This window comes from Schistocerca cancellata, chromosome 2 (genome assembly GCF_023864275.1).
Source record: "Schistocerca cancellata isolate TAMUIC-IGC-003103 chromosome 2, iqSchCanc2.1, whole genome shotgun sequence".
NCBI classification, from domain to species: domain Eukaryota; kingdom Metazoa; phylum Arthropoda; class Insecta; order Orthoptera; family Acrididae; genus Schistocerca; species Schistocerca cancellata.
In genome coordinates this window covers 545600030-545627889 of record NC_064627.1, presented here as the reverse complement: position 1 = coordinate 545627889, position 27860 = coordinate 545600030, and the positions used below count along the sequence as shown (strand labels likewise).

Genomic DNA, 27860 nt, shown 5'->3' with positions numbered 1-27860 from the left:
TATAGGTGTTGCCGACCGTAGTGTCGTATTCTGCCTGTTTACATATCTCTGTATTTGAATACACAGGCCTGTACCAGTTTCTTTGGCACTTCGGTGTATTTAGTTGAGTTTACACGTAAAACAAATAGGAAAAGCGACTGAAATAGTGTGATGTGGAATTTTTTAAAAATATATATTAATCTCCAACATTTCCATTGCAATAGGGATAACTTTAAGTACAACATGAGTATCAAATAAGCTACAGTATAAGGAATTTAGCCCTAAAAGTGTCACAAAGAGAAAAAAGCTTTAACTGATTCACAAGAAAGCCCTTTATTCCTCCATATCAGAAAGGCACTGGTTGTAATTAATTTACAAATGAATTCTTTTGCTCTTCTGCGGGAACAAGAGTCGGTGATGTATTTTCCACTGTATTGTTGACTGTCTGCTGTATCAGCTGATGACATTCTTGCATACTGTCCAGAATGTGTTTTAGGTGCCAGTGTTTTGGCAGGAGAGCATGTTCCAGTGTGAAGAGCCCATGCCGAATACAGTGAATGCCAGTGCATGTAGCACATGTGTGAAGTTGGATACCAATGTCATGGATGAGAGTCTTCAAGTATGATTCATACTCGTTAATACACGTAACTTCTGCAAAAATTAAAAACCTCAAAAAGAATGACAGTTTCGGCAAATAAAAACCACCTTCATTTAAAACATTTTACACAAGTAGATACATCAGGTAAAAAAAAAAAAAAAAAGAATGACTGAAAATATACAGCATTATCCTTCACAACATAATACGAGTCAAGTAGAAAAAAACACAAATTAAAAAAGAAGTGTACTTCATATGCTAATATAATTAGTACTACTGCTACCTGAAGAAAGGAGATCTTAAATGGGAATCTTTAGAAGAATGTCATTGCAAAATTACACTAAGTAAGCTGACAACTGGTATTTGAGGAAGACTACAAGACAATGGCAAGGAGAGATTAGAGCAGCTGGGACAGTTAGTATTATTTATTTATAACCTTTACACTATTTACTGCAACTGATTTCATACAAAGGGTGAAGATGCACAATTCATAGAAATCACTGGAGATATAATGACATGGCATCTATTGGATATACAGTAGAAAATAAATTGTGATGGAATTCCCCTGAAAGCGCTGTCATCAAACTGACAGCAAAATCATTTACTGTGTGTTAAAACACCATATACTGCACTTAGAGCAAAAAATAATGTGTGGTGAGAATCCAGCAGTAGTGATGCAATAAAATTTACTTTGTATTTCACCACATCTGAAATAAAATATAATTGCATATCTTAAAACTTCTGCAGCTGTTGACTGCACCATGGATGTTTTGGTGTACAGCTGCTGAATAGTCAGCCACACAAAGGGGACGACATGCTTCAACTGCTGTGGCAGTCAAGGATTAAGGATGGACCACTAACTTAATCAGACAATGTTTATTGATGTGGCTTTCTTGAAGGAAACATCTACTGGAGAGATTTATTGAACACGCAGGCTACCTAAATGAGATTGGTTGCGTGGGGGCTTGAAATCCACATCTCTCAACTGCATCTCAAAGAAGAAGAAAGCAGGTGGAGAGAACGCAAAGATCAGCTAGAGTTAACCTCTGCTTCGCTGGGTGTGATGGGCTTCAGTAAATACAATCAATCAATAAGATGTTTTTTGCACAGAGCCTGCAGAACAATCATGTACTAAGAGAGGAAGCCCCGAGTTACTGCAATGAGACCCAGATAATCCCAACTATCATACATAATTTTTTGCAGAGGTGAATGTCAGGTGGAATGGCACCACTTTCAGGTGGAATGGCACCACTTTATCTTGCAGAAGAAACAGCTACATACAATGATCTCATTCTCTAGACCCTGTTATTAAATGTTTATTTATTTTGTTACTAACAAAGAGATAGAGGGGGCTGGCCAGTACTTACCTCAGCTCAGTACAGCCAATAGATACACAAAAAACAGAACCGAAAATTTACGTTCCTAGCTTTCGAAACAAATGTTCCTTCATCAGGGAGGAGAGAGGGGAAAGAAAGGGAAGAAGGGAAAGTAGATTCAGTTACTCACACCCCAGGTTATGAAGCAACAGGGAAAGGAAAACAGAGAGGGAAGCAAGGATGGAGGCATGGTTGTCAGAGGGAAGCCAAAGATATTCTACTGTAAGTACTGTGCCAGCTTCAAACCAAAGAGGATGCATACAGAAGTAAAGAGGTATATAGTATAAAGATAAACACAACTATGTAGGATGAAAAGATGCGAGAATGACTAAAGAGGAAAGGGAAAGACGAGAAGACTGAAGAGTAAATGGGAGTGAGGTTGTTTCACGTAGGTTCAGTCCAGGGGGATGGCGGGATGAAAGGATGTGTTGGAGTACAAGTTCCCATCTCCGCAGTTCAGAGGGACTGGTGTTGGGTGGGAGAAGCCAAATGGCACATACGGTGTAGCAGGTTCCTAGGTCCCTAGAATTATGCTGGAGGGCATGCTCCGCTACAGGGTATTGGACATCTCCTAGGCAGACAGTTCGTCTGTGACCGTTCATGCGCTCAGCCAGTTTAGTTGTTGTCATACCAATGTAAAAGGCTGTGCAGTGCAGGCATGTCAGTTGATAAATGACATGTGTAGTTTCACACGTGGCCCTGCCTTGAATTGTGTATGTTTTACCAGTAGCGGGGCTGGAGTAGGTGGTTGTGGGGGGATGCATGGGGCAGGTTTTGCAGCGGGGTCAGTTACAGGGGTAGGAACCGCTGGGTAGAGAAGGTAGTCTGGGAATATTGTAGAGTTTAACAAGGATGTTACGGAGGTTAGGAGGGCGACAAAAGGCAACACTGGGTGGTGTGGGGAGAATTTTGTCAAGGGATGATCTCATTTCAGTACTCCCTGGCGGAGTACTTTGTTGATGTTTTCGAGGCCAGGATAATATTGGGTGACAAGGGGGATTCTTCTGTGTGGTCTGGGGGTAGGAACATTGTTGTTGGACGGGGAGGAATGTATTGCTTGGGAGATCTGTTTGTGGACAAGGTCTGCAGGATAGTTGCGGGAGAGGAAAGCACTGGTCAGGTTATTGGTTGAGGGATTCGTCACTGGAGCAGATACGTTTGCAACGAATACCTAGGCTGTAGGGAAGGGAGCGTTTGATGTGGAATGGATGGCAGCTATCAAAGTGAAAGTACTGTTGTTTGTTAATAGAACAGGCTCTGCTATCGGTATACTACGCCTTCCACATCACTGGCAATGGGTTCTACACAATGCTGATGACTACTTTGAAGGACATTAACAGGTGCAAACATGTAACTCTTTTATATCAGTTGTGAATAAATAGTTGCCAATATTTAAGTTCCAACCCTCGTATAAAGAGATGCAGATTTAAAGTAATGTTTAATACAAATAGTCGGCTTTACGTAGTGACATAGGAAACATGCGACAAATGCCGTCAAAAATATTGTGACTATAATGTAATTCTGTCAGAAATTTTTTCATATGGGCTAAGGACAGATCATTCTGTCACCCTACCCACATTTTTTTTCCACTATATCACATTAATTGGCTTCTCCAACTCACAACCAAACTGTTACCTTCCAACCTGGGCAGGAATCACTAAACAGAGTAGAATGCTCCAAATTTTTGGGAGTAAATATTGATGAAAGCTTCAACTGAAAGAAGCACATTACTGAGCTTCTCAAAAAAATTAGGTTCAGCTACTTGTTTTCTTTGTATAATTGCAAATCTCGTAAATGAATGAATCAACTTTCTGACATATTCCACATATTTCCACCAATAATGTCTTATGGAATAATTTTCTTACACAGAAAGTATTGATTGCACACAAGTGAGCAGTAAGAATAAAATGTGGTGTTCACACATGGACAATATGTAGGTACCTATTCATGGAACTAGGTATTTTAACTCCACTGTCACAATACACACAGTGTAGCACACAAAAGTCATACTGAGACTGTCTAATAAATATTTTATTTGCAGTTTGCCAACTTTGGATTATTGTGACGAGCAACCATAGTTCGTGCAAGGTTCACCAGAAGACAGAACTTGTCAATATCATACATGTGTATCACCCTCGCTTCAGTTTAATAAAATGGTGGGCAAGGGCTAGTTGACACCAGAACAAAAAGTGAAGACAGTGTCATTTTCAATGGAAATGAAGAGAGTAGCAGAAGCAACACTTTATTGTTTATTTTCACACATGTGGGCATAGACAATACAGTGTATGGATTACCAACAAAATTTAAAACTGACAGCAGTATTATAGAGTAAAAGTTACCTTGTGCCAATGCAGTCCATACTCCAGAGAATATCAAGGCTGTGACAGTGGCTTTGACGCAAAGTCTTTAGAAACCCATGATGCAAGCTACAGCTGAATTGGGCATCTCACATCATTCTCTTCACAGACTACGTCATGCTGGAGTGAAACTATTCCCATACGAAATTACAGTGTTGCACAAACTAATGGAAAATTACAGTCTGGGACTTCAGCTGTTGCGAATGACGGTGCTATGATTCATGACACATGGTTCTCTGATGAGGTGTATGTTCATCTGAATGGTAACGTTAATAGGCAGAACATCATATTTTGGGCACAAGAAGCTCCTGATGTTGTAGGCAAGATTGAAAATTAAGGAAAAAAAGTGAGTGTATGGGGGTGCCATTTCCAGCCATGGAATCACTGGGCCAATGTTTTTCATAGGTGCAGTTAACAGTGCATGGTACATGAACATGTTGCTGAGCAATTTTCTTCCACAACTTTATACACACAATGGTTCCAGCATAATGGAGCTCGTCCTCATACAGCAAATGTTACTCTGGATTTCTGCATGAAAATTTCAGGCACCATGTGATATTCCATTGATATCCAGAACATTTTTGGGGTGGTTTAATATGGCCACCACACAGCTTGGATTTTAATCTCTGTGATTATTTCTTACGGGGAACATTCGAAGGAGACAGTCTACCACAACAAATCACATAATCCAATGCAACTGGCAGTGGCTATCACAACAGTTCTCCAGGGAATCACAGGAGGCTTGTCTCAGATGGTTGGAAACATCACAGTTGACCTCAAAGAGGTGGTACGTCAATAAGGCGTACATATTGAACATTTACTGCACACTTGCTGAACACACACATTCTGATGATTACTGTACAAAGGAAAGAAATTAATATTTTTGTTTATTAAAAGTTATATAAAAAATTTTCAATGTATGACATTTCGCACACCACCCTGTATAATCACTAATAAAATCTGCCATAAATAATCCATCACAAATTGAGAAGAACAGCAATCTCCATACCTACAACACTAGAGGGGAATAAAAATATTTGATTATTCATCCAATAAGATAAAATGTCTGACCGGTAGCAAAGCAAGTTTTAAATCTTATTTAAAAATCATTTCTCCTGCATAGTTCCTTCTACATCATTGACCAATTTCTACTTAAAAACTGGGAGCCAGTAAAAAAACTTGCTGTTTAATGTAGTTACACGAGTAGGACTAAAATAATAAAGTGGTCATTAATGTTAACATTACTCATGTATACACATCCTGTAAACTCATTTCATTATAAGAAATGTTCAAATGATCTACGGAATATGTCATTAGCCACCTATTTAAGCACCATGATAAGCTTAGAAGCATTACAACAATTGTTCTCCATTTTTCTTTTTTCTTTCTCCATTTAAGCTATATGTTTTCATCCATGCGCTGTGTCTATCACAGTGTTCATCTGACCATTTGGCACAGCTGTTTGTTTTCCATCTTGGAAAGTCCCAAATATTATTACAGCTATCCTGAAGACATCTCAGTTTTGTGTGTCTTCTGCTTGTATACCAACTTCCTCTAAGATCGTTTTAGATATTCATGTGCATTAGCATTCTCATTTTCAGATATTTGTGTAAGGTACTGAAGATACATTTTGTCCATTTGAAATCATTCATTCTTATAACAAGGCCATAAAACAAAATTGTGTGTTTGTGCATTGTGTCCCTATTTTTTTCTATTTTAATGTACTCTTGTGGTACAAATTTTTTATGTAGATCCTGTTTTTTATATTTCTCACTTTCTAATTTCATTAGCAAACATCTTTAAAGTGCATGTAATCACACACTAGTTTTTGGACAGAGTTGCAATGACAAGTTTTGATATTTACCAAAAAGCACTTTTTGTTGTAAATGTTCCACGTGGTTTACAATGCTATTTTCATTTTACTAATAGCTGTTGTTTCAATGCTTTTTTTATGCAGCCCATTGGCTGTAATCCATTAACCCTGATATTTATAGCTATACACATATTTTATTGTTTCAAATATGGTGTTGAACTGGTTTATAATGTTGATATTGCTTTTAGATCTGTTAATTCTTTCAGTACATTAATCTGTTCTGTAGCTATTTCAAATTCTTCTGACATTAAGCCCATATCACAGCAGAAGCTTAACAGCCAATATCCACGCCATTCTTCTTAGTGTCAATCCTTAAAAGTTTAAACAACTTGCAAAGTTTCAATTCCTTGTGTCATCAACATATTACTGAACTCCTGTATTATAATCCCTAGCAGTGTTTCATGAACTTCCTTTTGGATAAGTATGTTAAGTAGGACATCACAGCCGAAGGACTCCTATGCCTCCTCACAATCTGCACTGCTAGATACATATTTTATGTATTTTTTAACGTTATTTTTACTGGGCAGATTCCTTGACAAGGAGACATTGTCTCCACAACAAAGCATATCCAAATTATAACAACACATTTTTCAGAAAGTTAGTTTTCGTGTGTCAAAATTCAGGAGTTCTAGTACTGGAAAGAATGTATTGACAGATTTCAGGTAAATAAGCCTAGGTGTGGAATTCAGCAACTTACTGCACCAAACACTGAAATTCCAGAAGTTTGTTGGTCATGTTGACTTTTCACAGGATGAAATATTACTTTTAATTACTTTTTTACAAGATGTTTTCATGTTACTATTAAAAAAATTAACACACTGACCTTTTTTTGCCTGTGACAGCATTCACTTCAAATTTTTGAAAGTTCTCCAGAAATAATTCAAACTGTTTAACAAACTAACAGGTTCATTACTAAAATGTAAGATTATTTTATTCTATGCCAAAACAAACACTAACCGAGAGTAAAATCTGGTGGACTGAAGTAGGTGCACCTCACATTGTACAAAAGAGGAACTGTATTTGCTGGCGGTCTGATCATGCCTCGTGATGCCAGTTCATATGCAGTCTGACTCTGAATGTCAACTCCAGCCTGTCTGTAAACAAATAACATATAATTTTACAATATGCTAATATTTTTTAATAGTGCTCAATAGTAATAACTGTTAAAATGAGAGTGTTGATTCATATTGAAGCTGATGGTGTACCATGTGATGGCACTAGTTGTCTCTGTAACTTCCTTTTCTGTGAAGCAGGAAGACTTAACATCAGCTAAAGGACACTATGTTGCAAGGTACAAAGGACATTATGCCTGAAACTGTACATTCAAAATATGTCCAATCAACTGCAATCCGTATTATGAAGATAAATATCAATGATCAAACTCAGACCATCAATTTTCTTTTGTTCTTCCCGATTGTTGTCCTTAGACGAAACCTACTGCAGAAGTCACAAGTCAACAAATATAAAAGGTCAAAGATTCAAATAAAAAATTTATTCTGACAAGGATTCATGCAACATAAATTGCTCTGCATTGCCATTTTCCATTGATCCTACTATGAATCTGCTGTCATCAGTGAGAAAAGTTCCAGCCAATAATTTGTTTGGTTTCTGAAACTCTAGTCAGTTACAAAAAGGTTATTTACTCATAAAAGAAATTTACTGGCCAACAACAATCGTAACAATCATGAATGGTCTTGGGAACACTGGATTTTCCACTGCTGTGTACAGCCACAGTTACTCCCCCATTTTAGTGATACGTAATTTGAAGAAAAAAAAAAAAAAAAGAAGAAGAAAAAAGCAGTAAGATAAAACATTTCAACTATTAAAACAGACCCCCATCTCTTATATGGTTTTTGTAAAGAAGAAAGACAACACATGGCATTTCTGTGACAATCATAAGCAAATGAAAAATTATCACAAAGAATAGCTATCCATTGCCTTTAAATACAACATTTTGAGTTGCCTGAAAGTAGTAAATTATTTCTTCATTGTAAATATGTAGACTGGATACTGGTAGGACAAGGCTAGTGAGTCTGCCCAGGAAAAAAAAAAAAAAAAAAATGGCTTTCACCGATCCAGTCATAACAACTGGTCTGGGCAATGTATCTACAGTAGACAATGCTACCCAAATGACATCACTGCCTTCGAAAAGACATTTGAAAAGAAATTAAGAAAATGTGTGTGTGATTTCTTTTTTAAGGGACCAAACTGCTGAGATCATTGGTCCCTAGAAATTAAGCTGGAACTGCTATAATGATGCGTGCTCTACCTGGATCCGTGAGAGATCGTCGTCTTTGTTGCTGAAGAAATAAAATTCTTGTTAATATAGATGTACTTTGAACTGAATCAGAAAGAGGCAACACATTTTCCAGTGTCCCAATAAACATTTGACATGAGCAGTTTTCTTGGAACAATCTCGTATTGTAGGTACTTTGAAATAATTTTATTGTACTATGGTACAACCATTGCAAGAACTGATACAGGTAAACACCAAAATGTTTTTGGAATAAAGAGCAAGAAATATCTTCCTCTGTTTATTAGTAGGCAGCAATATCATCATCTCCAGGAGCGGCCCTGTATGATAAGAAAATGTAACTGCACACTAACTAAATGTTGCAGAATAGGTGCAGTTCTAGTGCAAACCTACGACAATTTGGAAACAGTGATCAAGTCTCTCCCTAGTCTGAGAAGAATTATTCTGTGAGTGAGAAACTGTGCATAATGAATAAATTTCTACCACATTTATTTATCTGAAATTCGATATTGTAGCAACTCGTCGTTTTTTACACTAGATAACAAGTCTGACAGATCTAGTAGGATAGCTTGCAGGATTGACAGAGAGGCTGGAGAAGTAAAATTTTACAGAGGAAAACAAAAGCAGATGCAATGGCATACCATCAACTGTCTTTTGAGGGATCGTTTAGAGAAAAACTCCTACAAGGATGACAATTCTCTCGCTGTTATCTTGACAGATACCCCTACTGACCAAAGAGAGAACCTGATGTTAAAGAAGACTGTAAAAGCTGCAGACAGAGAAGCAGGCTCCAAAGAAAATTGCTGATTAATATAAAGTGAACTGTATAAAATAAATTACAGTCCATTGAGACAGAAATGGTCACTGATCACGCCAACTCATTTACGGAAAAGCATCTCAAAATATTTTCACAATTCTCAAACATTTTCCCCTCTGGTATTTGTGAAGATCCAAGAGGATTAAAATTCAAATGTCCTTGGCCAGGTCCCCACAATCGTTCAAAACTTGTAGAGAGTCCCTGTGACAGGATGATAGCCTTCAAAGAGACTCTTAGTAATGGAAATCCAGGATAGAATAAAGGATAGATTGCTACTCACCATGTAGTGGAGACGCTGAGTCACAGACAGGCACAAAAAAAGACTGATAATCAAGCAAGCTTCAGCTAAGCGCACACACACACACACACACACACACACACACACACACACACACACACACAGAGAGAGAGAGAGAGAGAGAGAGAGAGAGTCCCTGGTTGCCTCGGCTGCAAGAGACAGTGCTTGTGTAGTGAGTTGTGTTTGTGTGAATGTATGTGTGTTTTCTACTTCTGAAGCAGGTCTTTTGGCTAAAAAATTACTTGTTTAGCAGTCTTTTTGTAGTGCCTGCCTGTGACTCAACATCTCTACTACGTGGTGAGTAGCAATCCAGCCTTTTCGTAATAATGTCAAACAGGTTCTTGAAGTAGATAAATGGAAATCGGTGCATAATTATGTGTATGATTTACCTCACTCACAATGCTTTCACCAAAACCGAGAAAATGTTGTCCTGGAAGTTGCAAAGTTCATTATGGAAGACGTAACTCTGAAATAAAGAGGAAAGAATATGTAATGAACTCTATTTCCTTTTAACTGCCTTTGTTAAAACAGATCACAGACAGTTTCACAGAGTCACCCACAGGATGATCACTATCACCATCCACAAATCATCTCATGGGATATTTTAACAATACATTGGCAGATATGCTCTCCACTTACAATGACAATGTACAGAGAGACCAAGAAACAAAGCTACTTCTCATGACATAGCGAGGCAAGACACTACAGGGTTATCACATTCTTCCTACTCCACAGTTTGAGACTGAAACAACAATGGATATACTCTGCTCTCAACTTGACGATACTCATAGCCATTATAACAACCAACAAAACTAAAAAAGCAACAGAGCTGCCCCACATAAATATGGACACCCAGAACAGGTATTAAGAGTGTTATACTGCTAAGCACCAATAGGTAACTTACAACCCAAACAATTCTGTGCCGACAGTTTACTTATCACAAAAAAATTACTAAAGCATTAATTTGGCCTTACTACATACTGAAGAGCTATTCAGAAATTGCAAGTAAATTTCCAGAATGAATTTTCACTCTGCAGTGGAGTGTGTGGATATATTTGCACCTTCCTGGCTACGAAGGCCGGTTGTGAATCGTGCTTTGACAACTGTCAGTAAAGCACTTGCACGAGAAAGGCATGTAACAAAACATTTGGCTGATTCAACATCAAAATTTAATGCTGTTTATAAATGTGAGCACTGTTCATCAGGGGGCAGTTCAGTTCCATCTCTGCTTTTTGGTGGGCCTTTCTAATGAACAGGACTCAGATCTGTGTCTCTGCCTTTTGCATGTAACAAATTCAAATTAACACAGTACATGGGCTAACTGGAGTTCAATATTGTGTTTGCTGTAAACGGTTGACAAGATAATAGCTCAGTGTAAATACCCATTATTAAATTAACAAATATTATGCAAAATGTGGAAATAAAAATTGTGGTAATGATGGCTGTGACAACTTCTATAAAGGTGTGTGTATAAGAATGCAAGTGGTGGAGTGATCCACAGTGGCAAGGAACAGAATACCATGTGACGCTCTAGCCAAAATCATTATTCTCCTATGCCCTGTATCTTTCGTTTCAGGGTGCACGTAGAACACATGCACTGATTTTCATGTTAGTTTAGGTATGGTGAGGGTGCATAGGCACTGTATGCCCATTGTGAGTGCCACGAAGCAAACATGACAAGTATTGCGTTAACAGGTGACAGTGATAGTTTTCAAAACCTACAGTTTCTTCTGGGGAGACTCAGAAGCAGATACACTGGACCAATGTGGCTCTCACGCAAACACTGACAATTACTAGGATAGGCAACGGCTGGCGTTTGAGGCATGGGACAGAAACAGATAGCACACTCGCAATGCTGCAATGTGTTCTCCACCCTTCTCTGTGCAGAATGCTTCATGCAATTGTCATCTTATTTGAACATCAGTATAGTTTATGTTAGATTTAATCAATTTTTAAACATATTACATCTTAACCATGTTATGTGGGAATACAGTGTTTAAATTTCAAAATACAATTGAATACCTGCCGGCAAAAACATTGTAACCCTCACTTTTCAAAGAAACCAGTTTGTCACGTATAAACATTTTATGGGCCAAGAGTAAGGCGTGTATGAAGTTATATTGGCAAACATGTACATTAAGCACCATTTTTTGTTTGTTTCCTATTCGTTGCGAGGTGCTCGGATGCAGAAAAGTTGTAAACATGGAGAAGAAATGTTGTGCAACGTTAAATCAGAGCATGTGCGAAGATATAAATAGGGGCCAGAAAAGGAAAATTAAGCACAGTAAATGGAAGAGGAATGTGAAGAAACACAAACAGAATTCGGGGCAACCATATTTGGCCCACAATAGCAAACCAGTACCTGGGAAAATCCCTGCTGAACAGGTTGGTGCATAAAAATTGTATGTCAATCTAACACAATATTTCTGTGAAATGGGAGATTCCATACGTTATTTGCAAACATTATACTGTAATGCGCTGTCATAGCCTTTACCTTCGACGTTAATGTGGTTAACTATATGTATCATTACGTCGTGCTCCATTTATAGATTGCCACCTGCAAATGTAGATACCAGAGTAAAACACTAAAAATGGAGGACAACAGAGAGCTGTTTCAAGAATTCTACGCTTTAGACTATAATCGTGTTTAGCTTGAATGACCTACCTAGACTTTATGGTGAGCCATTGCCTGTCTCTGCGGGAAAGAAAGCTAAGCTGCTAGACATGTGTAGATATATTCTTGAAAAATACTGAGTTTTATGAAAACCTAAAGATGAAGTAAAGTAACAATGTCATGGTTGATCACGCAAAATGTACGTTTGCAGCAATACGTCTTGTGTGCCGTGAATAATCATGTTACACAGTGGGAACTATTAATAACAGTTCATTTAAACTGCATGTGCAGTATCAATTCTGTTTCGTTATATTCTTGTGAAATGAAAAAGTGAACTTTTATCACTACAAACCCTTCATTTGTAACGATATTTCCGCCTTCAGTCAAACACCCAGAAGTTCCGACATTGTATAATGCAAATTGTTTTTACGCCTAATCAGAATAAAACCAATAAACAGTATTAGAGGTTAAATAATATCAATGGTATAAACGTTGTAACCCACAAAAGTGTACTACTCTCGTTAGAGTTACAACGTTTTTGCATGGATGCCGAATAAAAATCTGTAATATCTTGCTTTTCAGGTCACGTACTGCCACAACTTGTACACATTAATCAGCAATGGACTCATTTCAAGTGATTGTGAATGCTATTTCTGCCGTTTGTAAACCTGTTCCATAGGTAATGGTTTTTCGCACCTCCTGTACAATTTGTATTTTGAGGGTTAAAACATTTTTGCCGGCAGGTATTCAATTAATGTTAACAGTATACAAAATGGAAGAAAACCACCAAGTACAGCATTTATAAAAGCATACAATATTTCAGCTGCTGAAACGGGATATTACATTTTTATGCTTAATTTCTGTACATGCAGGTTTAGGCTTTCCACATTGTTCCTGCACTATTCCACATGAATGCTAGTATGTTTCTACATAGTAGGACGTGGCTGTCACCTTTGTTATTCCGTCCCTACTATTAATAATTTCAGATTAATATTTAACCTATCACACCAATATTTTTGTAAGTATGTAGGGTTCCATAGCCAAAGTCCATTAAAATAAAAGTTTCCTGGCTCTGGTACTATGTTATAACGTGAAATAAATGTCACAGAATGAAACTGATGTTGCGGCCATGGTTGGTCTTCCTCTGGGTCTACTGAGAGGACGACCACAGTAACTGTGGCCAGAACGTCACTTTTATTTTGTGACTGTTGTTTTACAATATAACATGGTACCATGCCCAGACAATGTTGCATCAAAGTGATGATGTGATGTGGGACATCATATGCGAGCACACATGAGAAAAGAATACGGACAATATTTGTTTTTGGAGTTTAGGTCACCATAACAGACTAATCTGTAGCATAATACAAAATCTAGGTTAAGCTGAAAGGTGATATTCCAGTTGTGAGTTGGTGAAGTCAATGAACGTGGGCATGACATTTTAGATCTGGTGACATGTTGATTAGTAGTGTAGCCAGAGGTCTAAGATGGGTTGGAAGGTGACCGAGTTGGTGAAGCAATATTGAAAGTTTCAGTTCAATGGAAATGTTTATGTTACTCAATTGTTTTGTTGTTGTGATGATACCTTAACTTGCTTAAGTAATATTCACTTAAGATAGTGCTTTATGTAATTGTATGTTGTGTTACATAAAGGCTCAATAGAATAAAATAAATAAATAAAGAACTAAAGCTAGTTTCATGAGAAGTTAGGAGCAATAAGAAGGAAGTTGGCCTGAAGTCAGAACAATATAATGTGGAGCCAGCTCACTAAGAAAATCAACAATTCAAGGTGTACCGGTACCATTTGAAGGGTACGTGGGAACAGTAATCCAAGTTCAGTTTGCAAGATTCTGAGAAAATCAAATTTTAAACCCTGAGGACTGTTATTAGGTTTCTATTATGAATAATTTATAGACCCCCTCCTAAATTGTTGTCTACTTTATATGTTGTATAATGACATGATATCCACTTGCAATAGTGCAGTACAACAATGAAAAATGTATGAATACAACAATACACCAAATTTGCACGGTAAAAATAATCTAAGTCTATTCTACCCTAAATGAATTTAAATGCTTAGAAACTACTTTTTTCTGAATATTATCACCAACATATCACTTTTATACTTGACACACAGAATAATTCAATAAAGCAATCTTTTATCTTGACGTAGTAGTAGGTCTATTTGCAATAATACAGTACAAGAGTGAAAAACTTAGTACAACAATAAACAGAATTAATTCTGTGAGGTAAAAATTATTATTAAAGTCTTTACAATATCTTAAATGAATTTAAAATCATAGAAAGCATGGTTGGAACTTTTTTATAATGAGACTTTTTTCCCTAAGTATCAACTTTACACATGAGGCAGAACTTATTTTTTAATAATGGAATACAGTAACATTTATTAATAGCACTATATAAATAGGTGAAAAATTTCTAAGCTAAGAGTTAGAAAGTTTGTAATATTATGAAACGTTATCTCCCTTATCTTCATCATGATAATGAACTTAAATATTGCTGAACTACTGGGCCACAAAACTGCATAAAAATTTGCAGACTGTCATATTTTGCTTTAGGGATGTCAAGAAGTTGTAGATGAATTTGCGAAGGCAGGGGCTTCTCCTTTAACTTGGGAAGGTAAGGAGCTTCAATGATCTTGCAGTTTCCATATGGGTCAAAGCATAGCCGTCGCAGGTGGGCCAGTTTATCATTCTGCATCACGAAAACCTTTGAGGTAATTCTTTGAGCAAAAGGGTATTTCTTCTTGTAACTTTCATTTTGAAATTTTCCCCACTGACGAAAGTTTTGCTTGCAGTCCACTGCAACAATGGGTTCTGGAAGTCGTCTTCAATTTCCGTAACTTGACACCAGTCATTTGGTGTTTCACATTTTGTCTTTGTATTTACTAGGGCCATATTCTGTCACATTCAAGATAGAAATGACCTTTCACTGGGTTACACAGTTGTAGACAAACCTGCCTTTTGCAAGCATCAAGAAATGACAGAAACAAAACACACTGTAGTTCTTGTTCTGTTCTGAACAAGAACTGCAGAATACACCGAGTTTGTGTATACTGCAAGGTATGAATTTAGTGGAGTAATGTCATCACATAGAATGAACTTCATCTGAATCATTGTTTGAAATAGTTTGATTGTAGGTATAGAAAATGGACTTCCCTGTACAAAGGCACTGTATGTTAGATTAGTAAAATGGCAGCTGACATCTGTAGTAAATCTCACTTGTTGTGATATTGGGAAGTGGGAGATTTTTCTGGTAATCCATTGTAATTGCAACTCTGGTTTCGATTGCAAGCTATCTGTGAATCAGCTTGAGCAACATCAGCTTAAATTTTGAGGTGTCAGTCCCTCAGTAGCAGACATTTTGTCACAAAAATGTGATAATAGTATTCACAGGATACTGGGTTTCTGAAAATTAGTTTAAGTGCATCTGATGTAACTTCCTGTCAGTATATAGTTTCTTACTGTCACATGCAAGCTGAAATGGGTAGTATGTTCTTTGATCGATTGTCTACCTTAATGAACTTTGTCTATTATTTCACTCTTAAGTTCGTGTGCCCTATTATTATGTTTCCCCCTTATCTCTATGTGTGCTTTCTGTGTAGTGGCTAAGGAATGTTTCGTCCATCCTGTAACACCATGGATGGACGGAAATGCTTTTCATCCCTTACTACCTTAACAATATTCCTGCCAAATACAGGCTTCATTGATCAGACCAGACAGATGTGCATTTTGTTTATCATAAGACGTTAGTTCATTAAACTCTTCAATCAATGCATTTCTTTCTGAGCTAGTTGCATTTACAAAATACTTTACGGGCGAACACTTAAAGCCATTTGCCAGTGTTGTGACTCATAGCTTGCATGCGTTTCGAAGCACTTGAAATGCACCCTCCCTCTTCTTTGAACTAGCTGCAGGTTTTTCAGTAGAATTATCACAAATAATGCTTGACATCGTCCAAATATTTGAACACTATCTTGGCAAAGAGCTACAGCACAACTATGAGTGCACTAACAATCTTATTCTCAGACTGTTTACAACAATGAATAATTAACACCCAAATGTGTGGACTCTGATCGCCCCTTCCAAAGGAACAATGTGACTTTGCTCATTATCCAAAGCAACTTTGAACCTGAACTACATGGACATCGTTCATTTTTTCGAAGTTTAAGTTTCACAGTGTGGAAGTTCTTTGTTTCTACTACAAGATGGCAGTGAAATCAAAACCTCAATCTGGGATCGACTTGGATCGTCATTCCCACATATCTTTCATTTAAATATAATACAGACACATTTTCTGCGAAATTTGCAACATAAATAGTGCTGCTCACCTAGGGAAACAATTGAAAGCCTTCCTAGGTACCAGGACAAAACTGACGACACAATATGACCTTTATGATTTCCTTGAATGAATACTAAATTTGCTTCCTTGAATGACTACCAAATTTGCACATCTAACTGTCATGTCAGATAATACACAATGCTTAGTGTATCAAAGAAATAGTTTTGGGAAGGTCAGAGCCAGGGAACGAAATATTACAGTGGAGATAAAATGTGAGTGTAGGATATTAGTGTAGTAGTATGTACTGCGAAGACTATGCTGATGTATTGGATAACAGACAGGAGGCAAATGATCTTCCTGGAAACCAGAAACTGTTAAACTTCTGCTTATTGAACCTGCAGTAAAAGAAGCAGGCAAAAAGGAATACAAACGTCTCAAAAATGAGATCGACAGGAAGTGCAAAATGGCTAAACAGGGATGGCTAGAGGACAAATGTAAGGATGTAGAGGCTTATCTCACTAGGAGTAAGATAGATACTGCCTACAGGAAAATTAAAGAGGCCTTTGGAGAAAAGAGAACCACTTGTATGAATATCAAGAGCTCAGATGGGAACCCAGTTCTAAGCAAAGAAGGGAAAGCAGAAAGGTGGAAGGAGTATATAGAGGGTCTATACAAGGGCGATGTACTTGAGGACAATATTATGGAAATGGAAGAGGATGTAGATGAAGATGAAATGGGAAATACGATACTGCGTGAAGAGTTTGACAGAGCACTGAAAGACCTGAGTCGAAACAAGGCCCAGGGAGTAGACAACATTCCATTAGAGCTACTGATAGCCTTGGGAGAGCCAGCCCTAACAAAACTCTACCATCTGGTGAGCAAGATGTATGAGACAGGCAAAATACCCTCGGACTTCAAGAAGAATATGATAATTCCAATCCCAAAGAAAGCAGGTGTTGACAGATGTGAAAATTACCGAACTATCAGTTTAATAAGTCACAGCTGCAAATTCCTAACGCGAATTCTTTACAGGTGAATGGAAAAACTGGTAGAAGTCGACCTCGGGGAAGATCAGTTTGGATTCTGTAGAAATGTTGGAACACGTGAGGCAATACTGACCTTATGCCTTATCTTAGAAGAAAGATTAAGGAAAGGCAAACATACGTTTCTAGCATTTGCAGACTTAGAGAAAGCTTTTGACAATGTTGACTGGAATACTCTGCTTCAAATTCTGAAGGTGGCAGGGGTAAAATACAGGGAGCAAAAGGCTATTTACAATTTGTACAGAAACCAGATGGCAGTTATAAGAGTCGAGGGACATGAAAGGAAAGCAGTGGTTGGGAAGGGAGTGAGACAGGGTTGTAGCCTCTCCCCGATGTTATTCAATCTGTATATTGAGCAAGCAATAAAGGAAACAAAAAAAAAGTTCGGAGTAGGTATTAAAATCCATGGAGAAGAAATAACAACCTTGAGGTTCGCCGATGACATTGTAATTCTGTCAGAGACAGCAAAGGACTTGGAAGAGCAGCTGAACGGAATGGACAGTGTCTTAAAAGGAGGATATAAGATGAACATCAACAAAAGCAAAACGAGGATCATGGGATGTAGTTGAATTAAGTCGAGTGATGCTGAGGGAATTAGATTAGGAAATGAGACACTTAAAGTAGTAAAGGAGTTTTGCTATTTGGGGAGCAAAATAACTGATGATGGTCGAAGTAGAGAAGATATAAAATGTAGACTGGCAATGGCAAGGAAAGCGTTTCTGAAGAAGAGGAGTTTGTTAACATCGAGTATAGATTTAAGTGTCAGGAAGTTGTTTCTGAAAGTATTTGTATGGAGTGTAGCCATGTTTGGAAGTGAAACATGGATGATAAATAGTTCGGACAAGAAGAGAATAGAAGCTTTCGAAATGTGGTGCTACAGAAGAATGCTGAAGATTAGATGGGTAGATCACATAACTAATGAGGAGGTATTGAATAGAATAGGAGAGAAGAGGAGTTTGTGGCACAACTTGACAAGAAGAAGGGACCGGTTGGTAGGGCATGTTCTGAGGCATCAAGGGATCACAAATTTAGCATTGGATGGCAGCGTGGAGGCTAAAATACGTAGAGGGAGACCAAGAGATGAATACACTAAGCAGATTCAGAAGGATGTAGGTTGCAGTAAGTACTGGGAGATGAAGAAGCTTGCAGATGATACGGTAGCATGAAGAGCTGCATCACACCAGTCTCAGGACTGAAGACCACAACAACAGCAACAACAACATACTGAACCTTACAAATTGACTGCTACTCACGTAATTATCTTACAAATAAACTTTTACTATGCATCAAAATGCCACTACAGCTCCACTGCATCCACTGAAGGAACCTACAATGAAAAGTAAACACTATCTATGAAAGTAGTCGAGCTGACACTATGCTGACAGGTTGAGGAAAAGTTTTCACAAAAACATTATTTACAACTCTTTTTTGTTGCTACATCAAGCTCAAGATTACTGACATGGTAACTGCTACAGTTTAATAAGTGTGTACTTGGAAGACATTTGATTCAGCAGTTCAAGAACATATCCAGTAAACCCTTAGGCAGAATTCTGATCACCCTAATGCATGAGTTTTCTTTTACATGCATATTGCGAGAGGGGCAATTTAATGCAAGAATATACTTATACATGCATTCTTCCGTAACTTACTGAAACATGTGTTTTTGATGTGCTGCTTGGACAGATGCCAGAACTCTGTCCAACTTTGCTTGCTTCACATGTCCAAATGATGCCTTCTCAACCACTTTCCCATCTCGGAAATAAGTGTCAGTGGCGTAGCCCAGCTGTCCCTTTATATGGTAACTTCTTGTTGGTCTACTCAAATGAAATTTCTGAGCTGCTCGTGCTCCTTTATTTATACCAATAACTGCAAATGAGAAATTATCAATTTATAATCTATTCCAATATTTGATACCGTAATTTATTAAATTGTGGCATAATAAACAAGTAATTGTCTTACAGAGTTCTGTAAAACAATAAATGCTAAATATAGTATCTGGTTGTTAATCTATTTTTCTTCTGTTATTACCACCTCTAATAATGCTACTAACACTACCTACTATTATTGCTGCTGATACAGCACCATTATTTTCAACAGACATTACTACATGCTCTAATGAGTGTTTCTGCCTATTAAAATGGTGTACAGAACCAGAGTTTGAACCAGGATCTCTTCCTTGCACGAATAGCACAACATTCTGGGGGCAATAGGTGATTTAGCATATTGATGAATGAATTGGCCTATAGCAGCAATATTGGTCCCAATTTTGGCTCCATTAACAGATACTGGATGACGATTTTGCAGCAAACATAGAGAAATTACACAGCAGATCACCAGAAACTGGCAGATATTGAAGAAAGAAAATGTTAACTAAGGCAGCTAAGGGAGGAAAAGAAAGCGAGGGATGGGAAAAATAATACTTTGCTCACATGTACACTATTAGTGTGACTGCTGCTGCATTTCAGCACTGGTATCAATGACAATACAAGGTCTGTTAGAAAACTATCTGACCGCTGGCAAGGGGGGAAAAAAACTGGCTTACCTGGAGTGTTGGACAACTAATCACCCTCAAAATACCTCTTTTGGGACTTCACACACTTCTCACAGTGATGCCACCATTGTTGGAAGGGTGCCGAAAAAACGTCTTTTGGAATGGAGTTGATCTTGGCTTTCACTGCTACCATAATGTCCTCTCATCTGAAACTGTGTTTCTTTCAATGGCATCTTGAGTTTGGGGAACATCCAGAAGTTGCAGGAGGCGATATCATTACAGTAAGGAGGCTGTTGAAGCACAGAAATCTGGTTTTTTGCCAAAAAAAGTCTGAATCAAGTGCAAGATAACGTGTTGCATGTCATGACGTACGTGCCAAGTCCAGTCTTTTGGGCTGCACAGCATCACCTAGGCGATGGAGGACATCCCTATAGTTGTCTTTGGTGATTGTTTGACCCTGTGGTGCGTACTCATGGTGTACCAGGCTGTTGGAGTGAAAGAAAGCAGTCAGCATCACTTCGTCATAATTGGTGGGCCTCCTTTGGTCTTTGTGATGAAGAATGTTTCCGCTGTGACGATTGGGATTTGGTTTCTGGAGCGTACCCATACACCAAGGACTCATTATATAGTGATTATGGTGTGAACGAAATCAAGGTCGCTGTTTGTAGAGTCCAGCATTTACTGTGAGACTTCAACACAAAATTGCTTTTGCTCCACTGTCAGCAGCTTAGGAACAAATTTCACCAACACTCTCTTAAATGTGGGTAAATCTTTGGTCTTAACAGATTGTGTCAAGAAGGCACTGACACCAACCTCTTCCGTAATTTCCCTGATATGCACGACAGTCTCACACCACCACCATGTTCACCTTGAAACAGTGACTTGGTCATTTCAGCAAGTTGATGTCCAACTGTCTTTAAACTGCTACCTCATTCAACTGCTGCTTGCCAGCATTTGACGCTATCAGCAAGCAGGAAAAAATTAACACTCGCATGAAGCTGATACTTTTCCAGCAGACCTCGTTTGTGGTTTCGGACCTGGACTTAAAGGCTCAGCAAACTTCTGTCTCATTTATGTTCCTATCGACATCTTATCGCAACTATATCATGAGTTGTTACCTTGACTCCTTCCATTATTTATACTTCCCCAAATACTTTCCATTACCATATTACTATAAGCCTTTCTGAGACTGACTTAAATCATTTACAGTGGATCAATGTAGACCTTTTCAGCTATCATCTGGACTGTGTTTTTCTGGTACGCCGAGTTTCAGCCCTTGATAAGTATAATTATGTTACTGATAAACATTACAGTTTTTATAAGTGTCCTTTTAAGTCACTGGAACATATTTTATTTCAGTTGAGGATATGAGTGGAACAAGTACAAATCATTGTTGATTCCATATTATGTTCTCCCATCATGAGTTTACATCTATGACTATGGCAGCATTCGTCAATGTGGATTTTTTTCTTTCAGTAATTGCAGTTTATACACCATACCTTAGTTTGCAAAGCACAATTTTATGGTCTATACAATCAAAAGCCTCAGCAAGACTACAGAATATGCTAACAGAATAGTTTTTGTGGTTTAGCTCTGTCAGAAATTCATTTGCGAGACCATTCAAATGAGTAACGTGTCAATGGTAGATCTCGGTGTACTGTACAGGATGGACAAGGACCAGGGAGTACTCAGCATGTTACACCAGTCCCTCTAACCAACTAGTTTGAGGTGCTCTCTCCCACTGAAACTCGTCCAACAGGACTCACTTCATCTTTTTTGGGGAACTTGTTAGGTCCAGTGTCCATTAATCACCAGCAGTTCCAATGTACAGTGAATGATGGCACCCCTTACGGAAATGGCAGCAAGGGACAGGAACTGATACCAGGTGCACTCAGTGTGTAAGCCTGGGGCCTTATTCAACATGTTGAAGAGGCTATTCCAGCAGCCACTGTTGGAACAGGGTGAAACCAATTACAGATTGTGGCACATCTTGGAACAAGTGATGCCTGTCATCTGAGCTTTGAGCCCATACTTGTGTCATTCCAATGACTGACAGAGAAGGTTGAGAAGACCACTGTTGTGCATCGAGTTTCAATGAAGCTCACAATTTGCAGCATTGTCCCCAGAATTGATTTTGGCCCTTTGGTTATGAGTTGAGTAGAAGGACTGCACTAGAGACTTCGAAGATTTTGTGAGAAGCTAGGCTGTGACTTCCTGTACTTTTGTCATATGGTTGAGAACTATAGGATTCCATAAATGGGTCAGGTGTGTACTACACATCAGAGTCTGCTACTCAGGTAGCTGACTGTGTACGAAGTGCACACAAGGGGTTTTCAAATTTGGCAACTCTCCATCCAGTCCAGATAATGATAGCTGTTGGAAACCCAGAAGTATCAGTATAAGATCAAAAGACACGCCTCCCACAGGTGAGAGTATTAAAATCCTAATGGTAAACTGCCAAAGCATTCCCAATAAAATTCCAGAGTTTGAAGTGCTCATGAAATGTAGTGAAGCTCACATAATACTAGGTACAGAAAGTTGGTTGAAACCTGAAACTGACAGCAATGTGATTTTTGGGAAAATTTTAAGTGTATGTTGAAAGGATAGCCAGTGGTGTACTTGCCACTGTAGACAAGACACTCAAATCCATCAAGATAGAAATTGAATATGCATTTGATATTGTTTGGACAAGACTTGGTATCAGGGGTGGGCATAAAATAATAATCTGATTCTTCTATTGCCCACCAGACTCATATCCTGATGTAAACAAAAACTTCAGAGAGAACCTCAGTTCACTTGTCTAAGTTCTTCCACCATACTGTAATCATTGGTGGCGACTTTTAGTTATTCAAAAGTCAACTAACAAAATTACAGTCTTTTTAGAAGTGGGTGTGATAAGAAATCCTGTGAAACGTTACTAAACACCTTCTCTGAGAGAACAAATAATTTGGAACTCCACATATGATGAAAATACATTGGACCTATTGGTAAAATGCAGACCTTACCTCTTTGAAGATGTCCACACTGAAACTGATATTAGTGACCATGATATAGTTGTGCCAACAATGATTACCAAAGCAAAAAGGACAATTAATCCAAGCAGAAAGATATATATGCTCAGTAAACTACATAAAAAATCCGTAGTGTCACATCTCAATGGGGAACTTGAAACTTTCAGCACAAGGCAGAAGCATGTAGAGGAACTACAGCTATGCACTGGAAAGATATGTACCTAGTAGAAGAGACCATAATGGGAGGAAACCACTATGGTATATAGTCAGTGTAATGAAACTTCTAAAGAAACAGAGATTACCACATAATAGGCATAAAACAAAGCATAGGGCTACAGATAGAGATAGACAGTGAATGAAACACTTTTGGTTCTCAAGAGAGCAATATATGATGCCTTTAGCGATTACCATAGCAGAATACTGGCAAATAGTCTTTCACAGATCCCAAAAAAATTCTGGTTGTATGCAAAGGCTGTTTCCGTACCTATAATGATTTCAGCTTCGGTGCTTTCTACCAGCGCTTGAAGTCCCAGTACTTTTCCAATGCAGCTTCGACAGTTTACAATTACAATACCGATTGCTGCTTGGTCCCCGCATGTCCTGACTTTGGTCCACACCCTTTGAGGCTGTTGCCCTTTCTGTACTTGCCCGAGGCCATTTAACCTAAAAAACTGCTCAGTCCACGCCACACAACCTCTGCTACCTGTCCAGCTGCCTGCTGTGTGTAGTGGACTCCTGACCTATCCAGTGGAACCCGAAACCCCACCACCCTATGGCGCAAGTCGAGGAATCTGCAGCCCACACGATCGCAGAACCATCTCAGCCTCTGATTCAGACCCTCCACTCGGCTCTGTACCAAAGGTCCGCAGTCAGTCCTATTGACGATGCTGCAGATGGTGAGGTCTGCTTTCATCCCGCTTGTGAGACTGGCAGTCTTCACCAAATCAGATAGCCGCCGGAAGCCAGAGAGGATTTCCTCCAATCCACAGTGACATACATCATTGATGCCGACATGAGCGACCACCTGCAGATGGGTGCACCCTGTACTCTTCATGGCATCCGGATTATGGTAGTAAGTACTTTTCTAAGCTAGACTTTATTTTATCAAGTTTTTTTTTTGTATAGGTAGGCACAACAAACTTTTTCTTCTTTAGTGGTGACTCACCAATGAGTTCCAGGGGACTTGTTCAAATAGTCTACAGAAGATTGAGGATCAATAAAAGAATCGTTTACATTTTCGATACTGCAAGGTAAAACTACTTCTTCTGTTTTGTGTTTGCCACTAACCTTTTTTCCTACATACATCACATATTTTCATGCCACTAATGATTCCTAAGTCTAGAGAGCACATCCAGTCTGTTACATTCCTTAGTGATTGTACACGGACTTCCTTATGTTGTTCTACTTCAAAAGGCTTACAACATTTAGCGGCAATAATCGCCCAATTCTTCTGAGATGTCATTTCTGTTAAGTAACAAATTCTACTACTATCAAAAAGTGTATATATAACTACATTTCTATTATTTGGAACATTCCAGAAAAAATAAATTTAGTAAATAATCGTATTTTATGATGTCTGATATATTACCACATACATGGCATGGTGTACACTAAGACTACACCGCTCTATACTAGATCACTTGGACAACTTAACACTAAAACACAGTACAATATAGAGCACTCATAAGTTTTTTTTGCTATGATTATTTCATACACATACACATTTTAATGTAGGATCGAGGCCCCACTTACGGCCACATTAATGACATATTTTTTGGTTTTATCATGTTTAGCTTGTAGTAAATGAAAATATAATACTTAATCTTACCTCTCAATAAATTAAATTTCTTCTGATGTTTTGTACAACATGTAGAATACATGCTTAAAGAAAAACACTACATAACTCAACTTCTGCAACATAGATCTTTTCATTAAATGGTGACTTCAAACAAGACCAAACAAAGAAATGTTTCTATAGACAATTGAATAACACATTTCATATTGCTTATTATAATCTATGGTAGGACTGCCTGGTATTCCGAAGGAGCTTGAAACTGCACCCATTACATCAAGGTGACCATAAGTGGGGTAGTGGCCAAAACTAGAGCCTTGACCCCATATGAAAATCGCATGTTTTTCTATAATAAAAAGTGAATGTCATATAAAATCATACGATTCTTAAGTTATTATTTTTTATATATTTTATTCTTGCATTAAAATAACATTTAATGAAGTAATGGACAATAAGAGGGTAATGTTGCATAAAAAGGCTTGTTAGTATTACATAGGCCTACCTTAGTATTCATAGCCCAGAAATTGTCTGCTTTTAACCTCACTAGTGTGTACTGCGGTAGTAAAATATTATTTTATACAGGAACCCATTGAGATCCCATCTTGAAATTTTGCATGCATGTAGTCAGTCAGACTGGACAACACATACAATTTTTATTAAAAAAAATCCGAGGGTATGTATTTTGGAAATTTCAAAAAAATTTTTTTTGGAATAGTTTAAAAATTTCAGATTTAGGTAGCACTGTCAAGTTACATATAAAGTTGAAGGAAATTTTTAGAGAAAAACAATGGTGCAAGTTTGAGCTCTCAAGGTTGTATAGTTTTTGAGCTACACCATTTTAAAACAATCATCGACTGATCAAAAACAGAGGTTTTTTTTATTTTTAAACCCTCGATACTCAAAAACCAAAAGTCAGAAAAATTTGAAATTTCAAATGTAAACTAGTGATAGTGTGTACACTATCTGAAAAAAAAAATTCATCCAAATCTGTGAGGTCGTGGTTCAAATCATGTAGTACAATTGGTTGATTTGACGTGGAATGACCCATGACAGAAATATGACAGTATGTTGCCAATTTTTTTTCATAAACTCTTTCACTAAGAAAATTATAATTCTTTGCATATGTAGAGAACACAGAGAAAACATTTGTCCTTCATAATGATTCTTATTCTTTTTATCCATAAAGTGAAAAAAAAATCACCGATTGGTATTCCATTGCTGGTGTAACCACCAATAAAGACAACTTTATCGAAGACATAATGGGCTAATCCAACAACTTCACAGTACTGTGCAAAAGAATTATAAACGTTCATAACAATGTCTAAACTAATACACACATTCCTCTCACCTAACAACATAATAGCCTAGTTGGTTCATGTATGTTTTCACTAGGGCTGTTACTACAAATGAACACTGTCCATGGTTAGCAGTGGTATTCTTTGAGTTTACGTATTAACGAATAAATCAACGTAAATTTTTTATCCTTACCAAACACTCCTGAGGTGTCTCTACCAAGAATCGTAGCCCATGAGCATCGAACATCTTGCGGTTGATACCGTGGTCCCGTAACGAGTGGGCTATCAGAATATTTCGGAGCCACAGAAACTGTTAACGATTTGGTTGGGTCTCCTTCAATATATACATGATTTAATGGCGGTCGGCTTTCAAGCTTACATAAATCTGTACAGGGAAAGCGAATACATTACAGGATATTGCCAGTTGGTTCTGTCTTCGCAGATTAGTTCTGGCATTCAATACTAGACATCCTAGCGCATACAATGACGGACCTTCACAAATATGTCCAATGAGCGTTCTCCGAACGTTATTTACGCTTACACCAGCATTTTTATACACGCAAATAACTCCGTTCAATAGTTTCCACTTTAACTGTGCCTCTGTCAAAACCATGTTAGCAAAGATGGAAAAATAAACTTTCACGAGATCAAAATTTCATTCCACGTACAATAACACTCACACAATGGTAACAAATAACAACATGAACAACTCGCACATAATAACATAAACAACGACGACATGTCAAAGCACCATCTCGAAGACATTCTTATCCACGAGTACTCGGTCGCACGTTGCACCAGAGACTATGTGTGGTGAAGTGTCTCGCTACGGGAGTGTCTCCCGATAGTACGCACTTGGCAGTTTTGACGTTTAGCTGCCGGAACTAGCTAGCTATCGTTAAACGTCAATAATATTACCTTAATTTTAATTTTAAAACTGGGTGGTCCGTTTCTTGTGCAAATTGCAATGTCGCTCCAAGATATTGAAGAAACAGGTGATATTGCGATAGAAGAAGATGGGTCATCGTATGATAAGGTAGTGAAAGACACCCGTAAACGATCAAACAATACGTCAGATTTTGCGTGTTCGTTGGGTTATTCAGCAACGTGTCGCTTAGTTTGGCATGTCGGTCTAACATAGACAATGTCCTACGTGTTCAGGTTTTGACAATGTCCAACGTGTTCAGGTTTTGATATACACTCCTGGAAATGGAAAAAAGAACACATTGACACCGGTGTGTCAGACCCACCATACTTGCTCCGGACACTGCGAGAGGGCTGTACAAGCAATGATCACACGCACGGCACAGCGGACACACCAGGAACCGCGGTGTTGGCCGTCGAATGGCGCTAGCTGCGCAGCATTTGTGCACTGCCGCCGTCAGTGTCAGCCAGTTTGCCGTGGCATACGGAGCTCCATCGCAGTCTTTAACACTGGTAGCATGCCGCGACAGCGTGGACGTGAACCGTATGTGCAGTTGACGGACTTTGAGCGAGGGCGTATAGTGGGCATGCGGGAGGCCGGGTGGACGTACCGCCGAATTGCTCAACACGTGGGGCGTGAGGTCTCCACAGTACATCGATGTTGTCGCCAGTGGTCGTCGGAAGGTGCACGTGCCCGTCGACCTGGGACCGGACCGCAGCGACGCACGGATGCACGCCAAGACCGTAGGATCCTACGCAGTGCCGTAGGGGACCGCACCACCACTTCCCAGCAAATTAGGGACACTGGTGCTCCTGGGGTATCGGCGAGGACCATTCGC

The 27860-nt window shown here is 38.5% G+C and overlaps 1 protein-coding gene across 1 annotated transcript; it reads right to left on the bottom strand.

The window, feature by feature from the left end:
- Window positions 1–293: 293 nt before the first annotated feature.
- Window positions 294–26871, bottom strand: LOC126162122 (pseudouridylate synthase TRUB2, mitochondrial). Its single transcript, XM_049918410.1, has 5 exons — window positions 26590–26871; window positions 26291–26482; window positions 19158–19374; window positions 7138–7274; window positions 294–630 (listed from the first exon to the last, which is right to left on the bottom strand). Exons 1-5 carry the CDS (start codon window positions 26708–26710, stop codon window positions 347–349), a joined length of 951 nt encoding a protein of 316 aa, XP_049774367.1. The 5' UTR covers window positions 26711–26871; the 3' UTR covers window positions 294–346.
- Window positions 26872–27860: the final 989 nt, after the last annotated feature.

What these genes read in the sequence shown, in the direction of transcription:
- LOC126162122 (XM_049918410.1), bottom strand. Translation starts at nt 26,710, where the DNA reads ATGGTTTTGACAGAGGCACAGTTAAAGTGGAAACTATTGAACGGAGTT. An exon ending in AGACACCTCAGGAGTGTTTG is followed by an intron (nt 19,375 to 26,290) that starts GTAAGGATAAAA and finishes TCTCATTTGCAG; the next exon opens with TTATTGGTATAAATAAAGGA. An exon ending in TCCACCAGATTTTACTCTCG is followed by an intron (nt 631 to 7,137) that starts GTTAGTGTTTGT and finishes TAATTTTTGCAG; the next exon opens with AAGTTACGTGTATTAACGAG.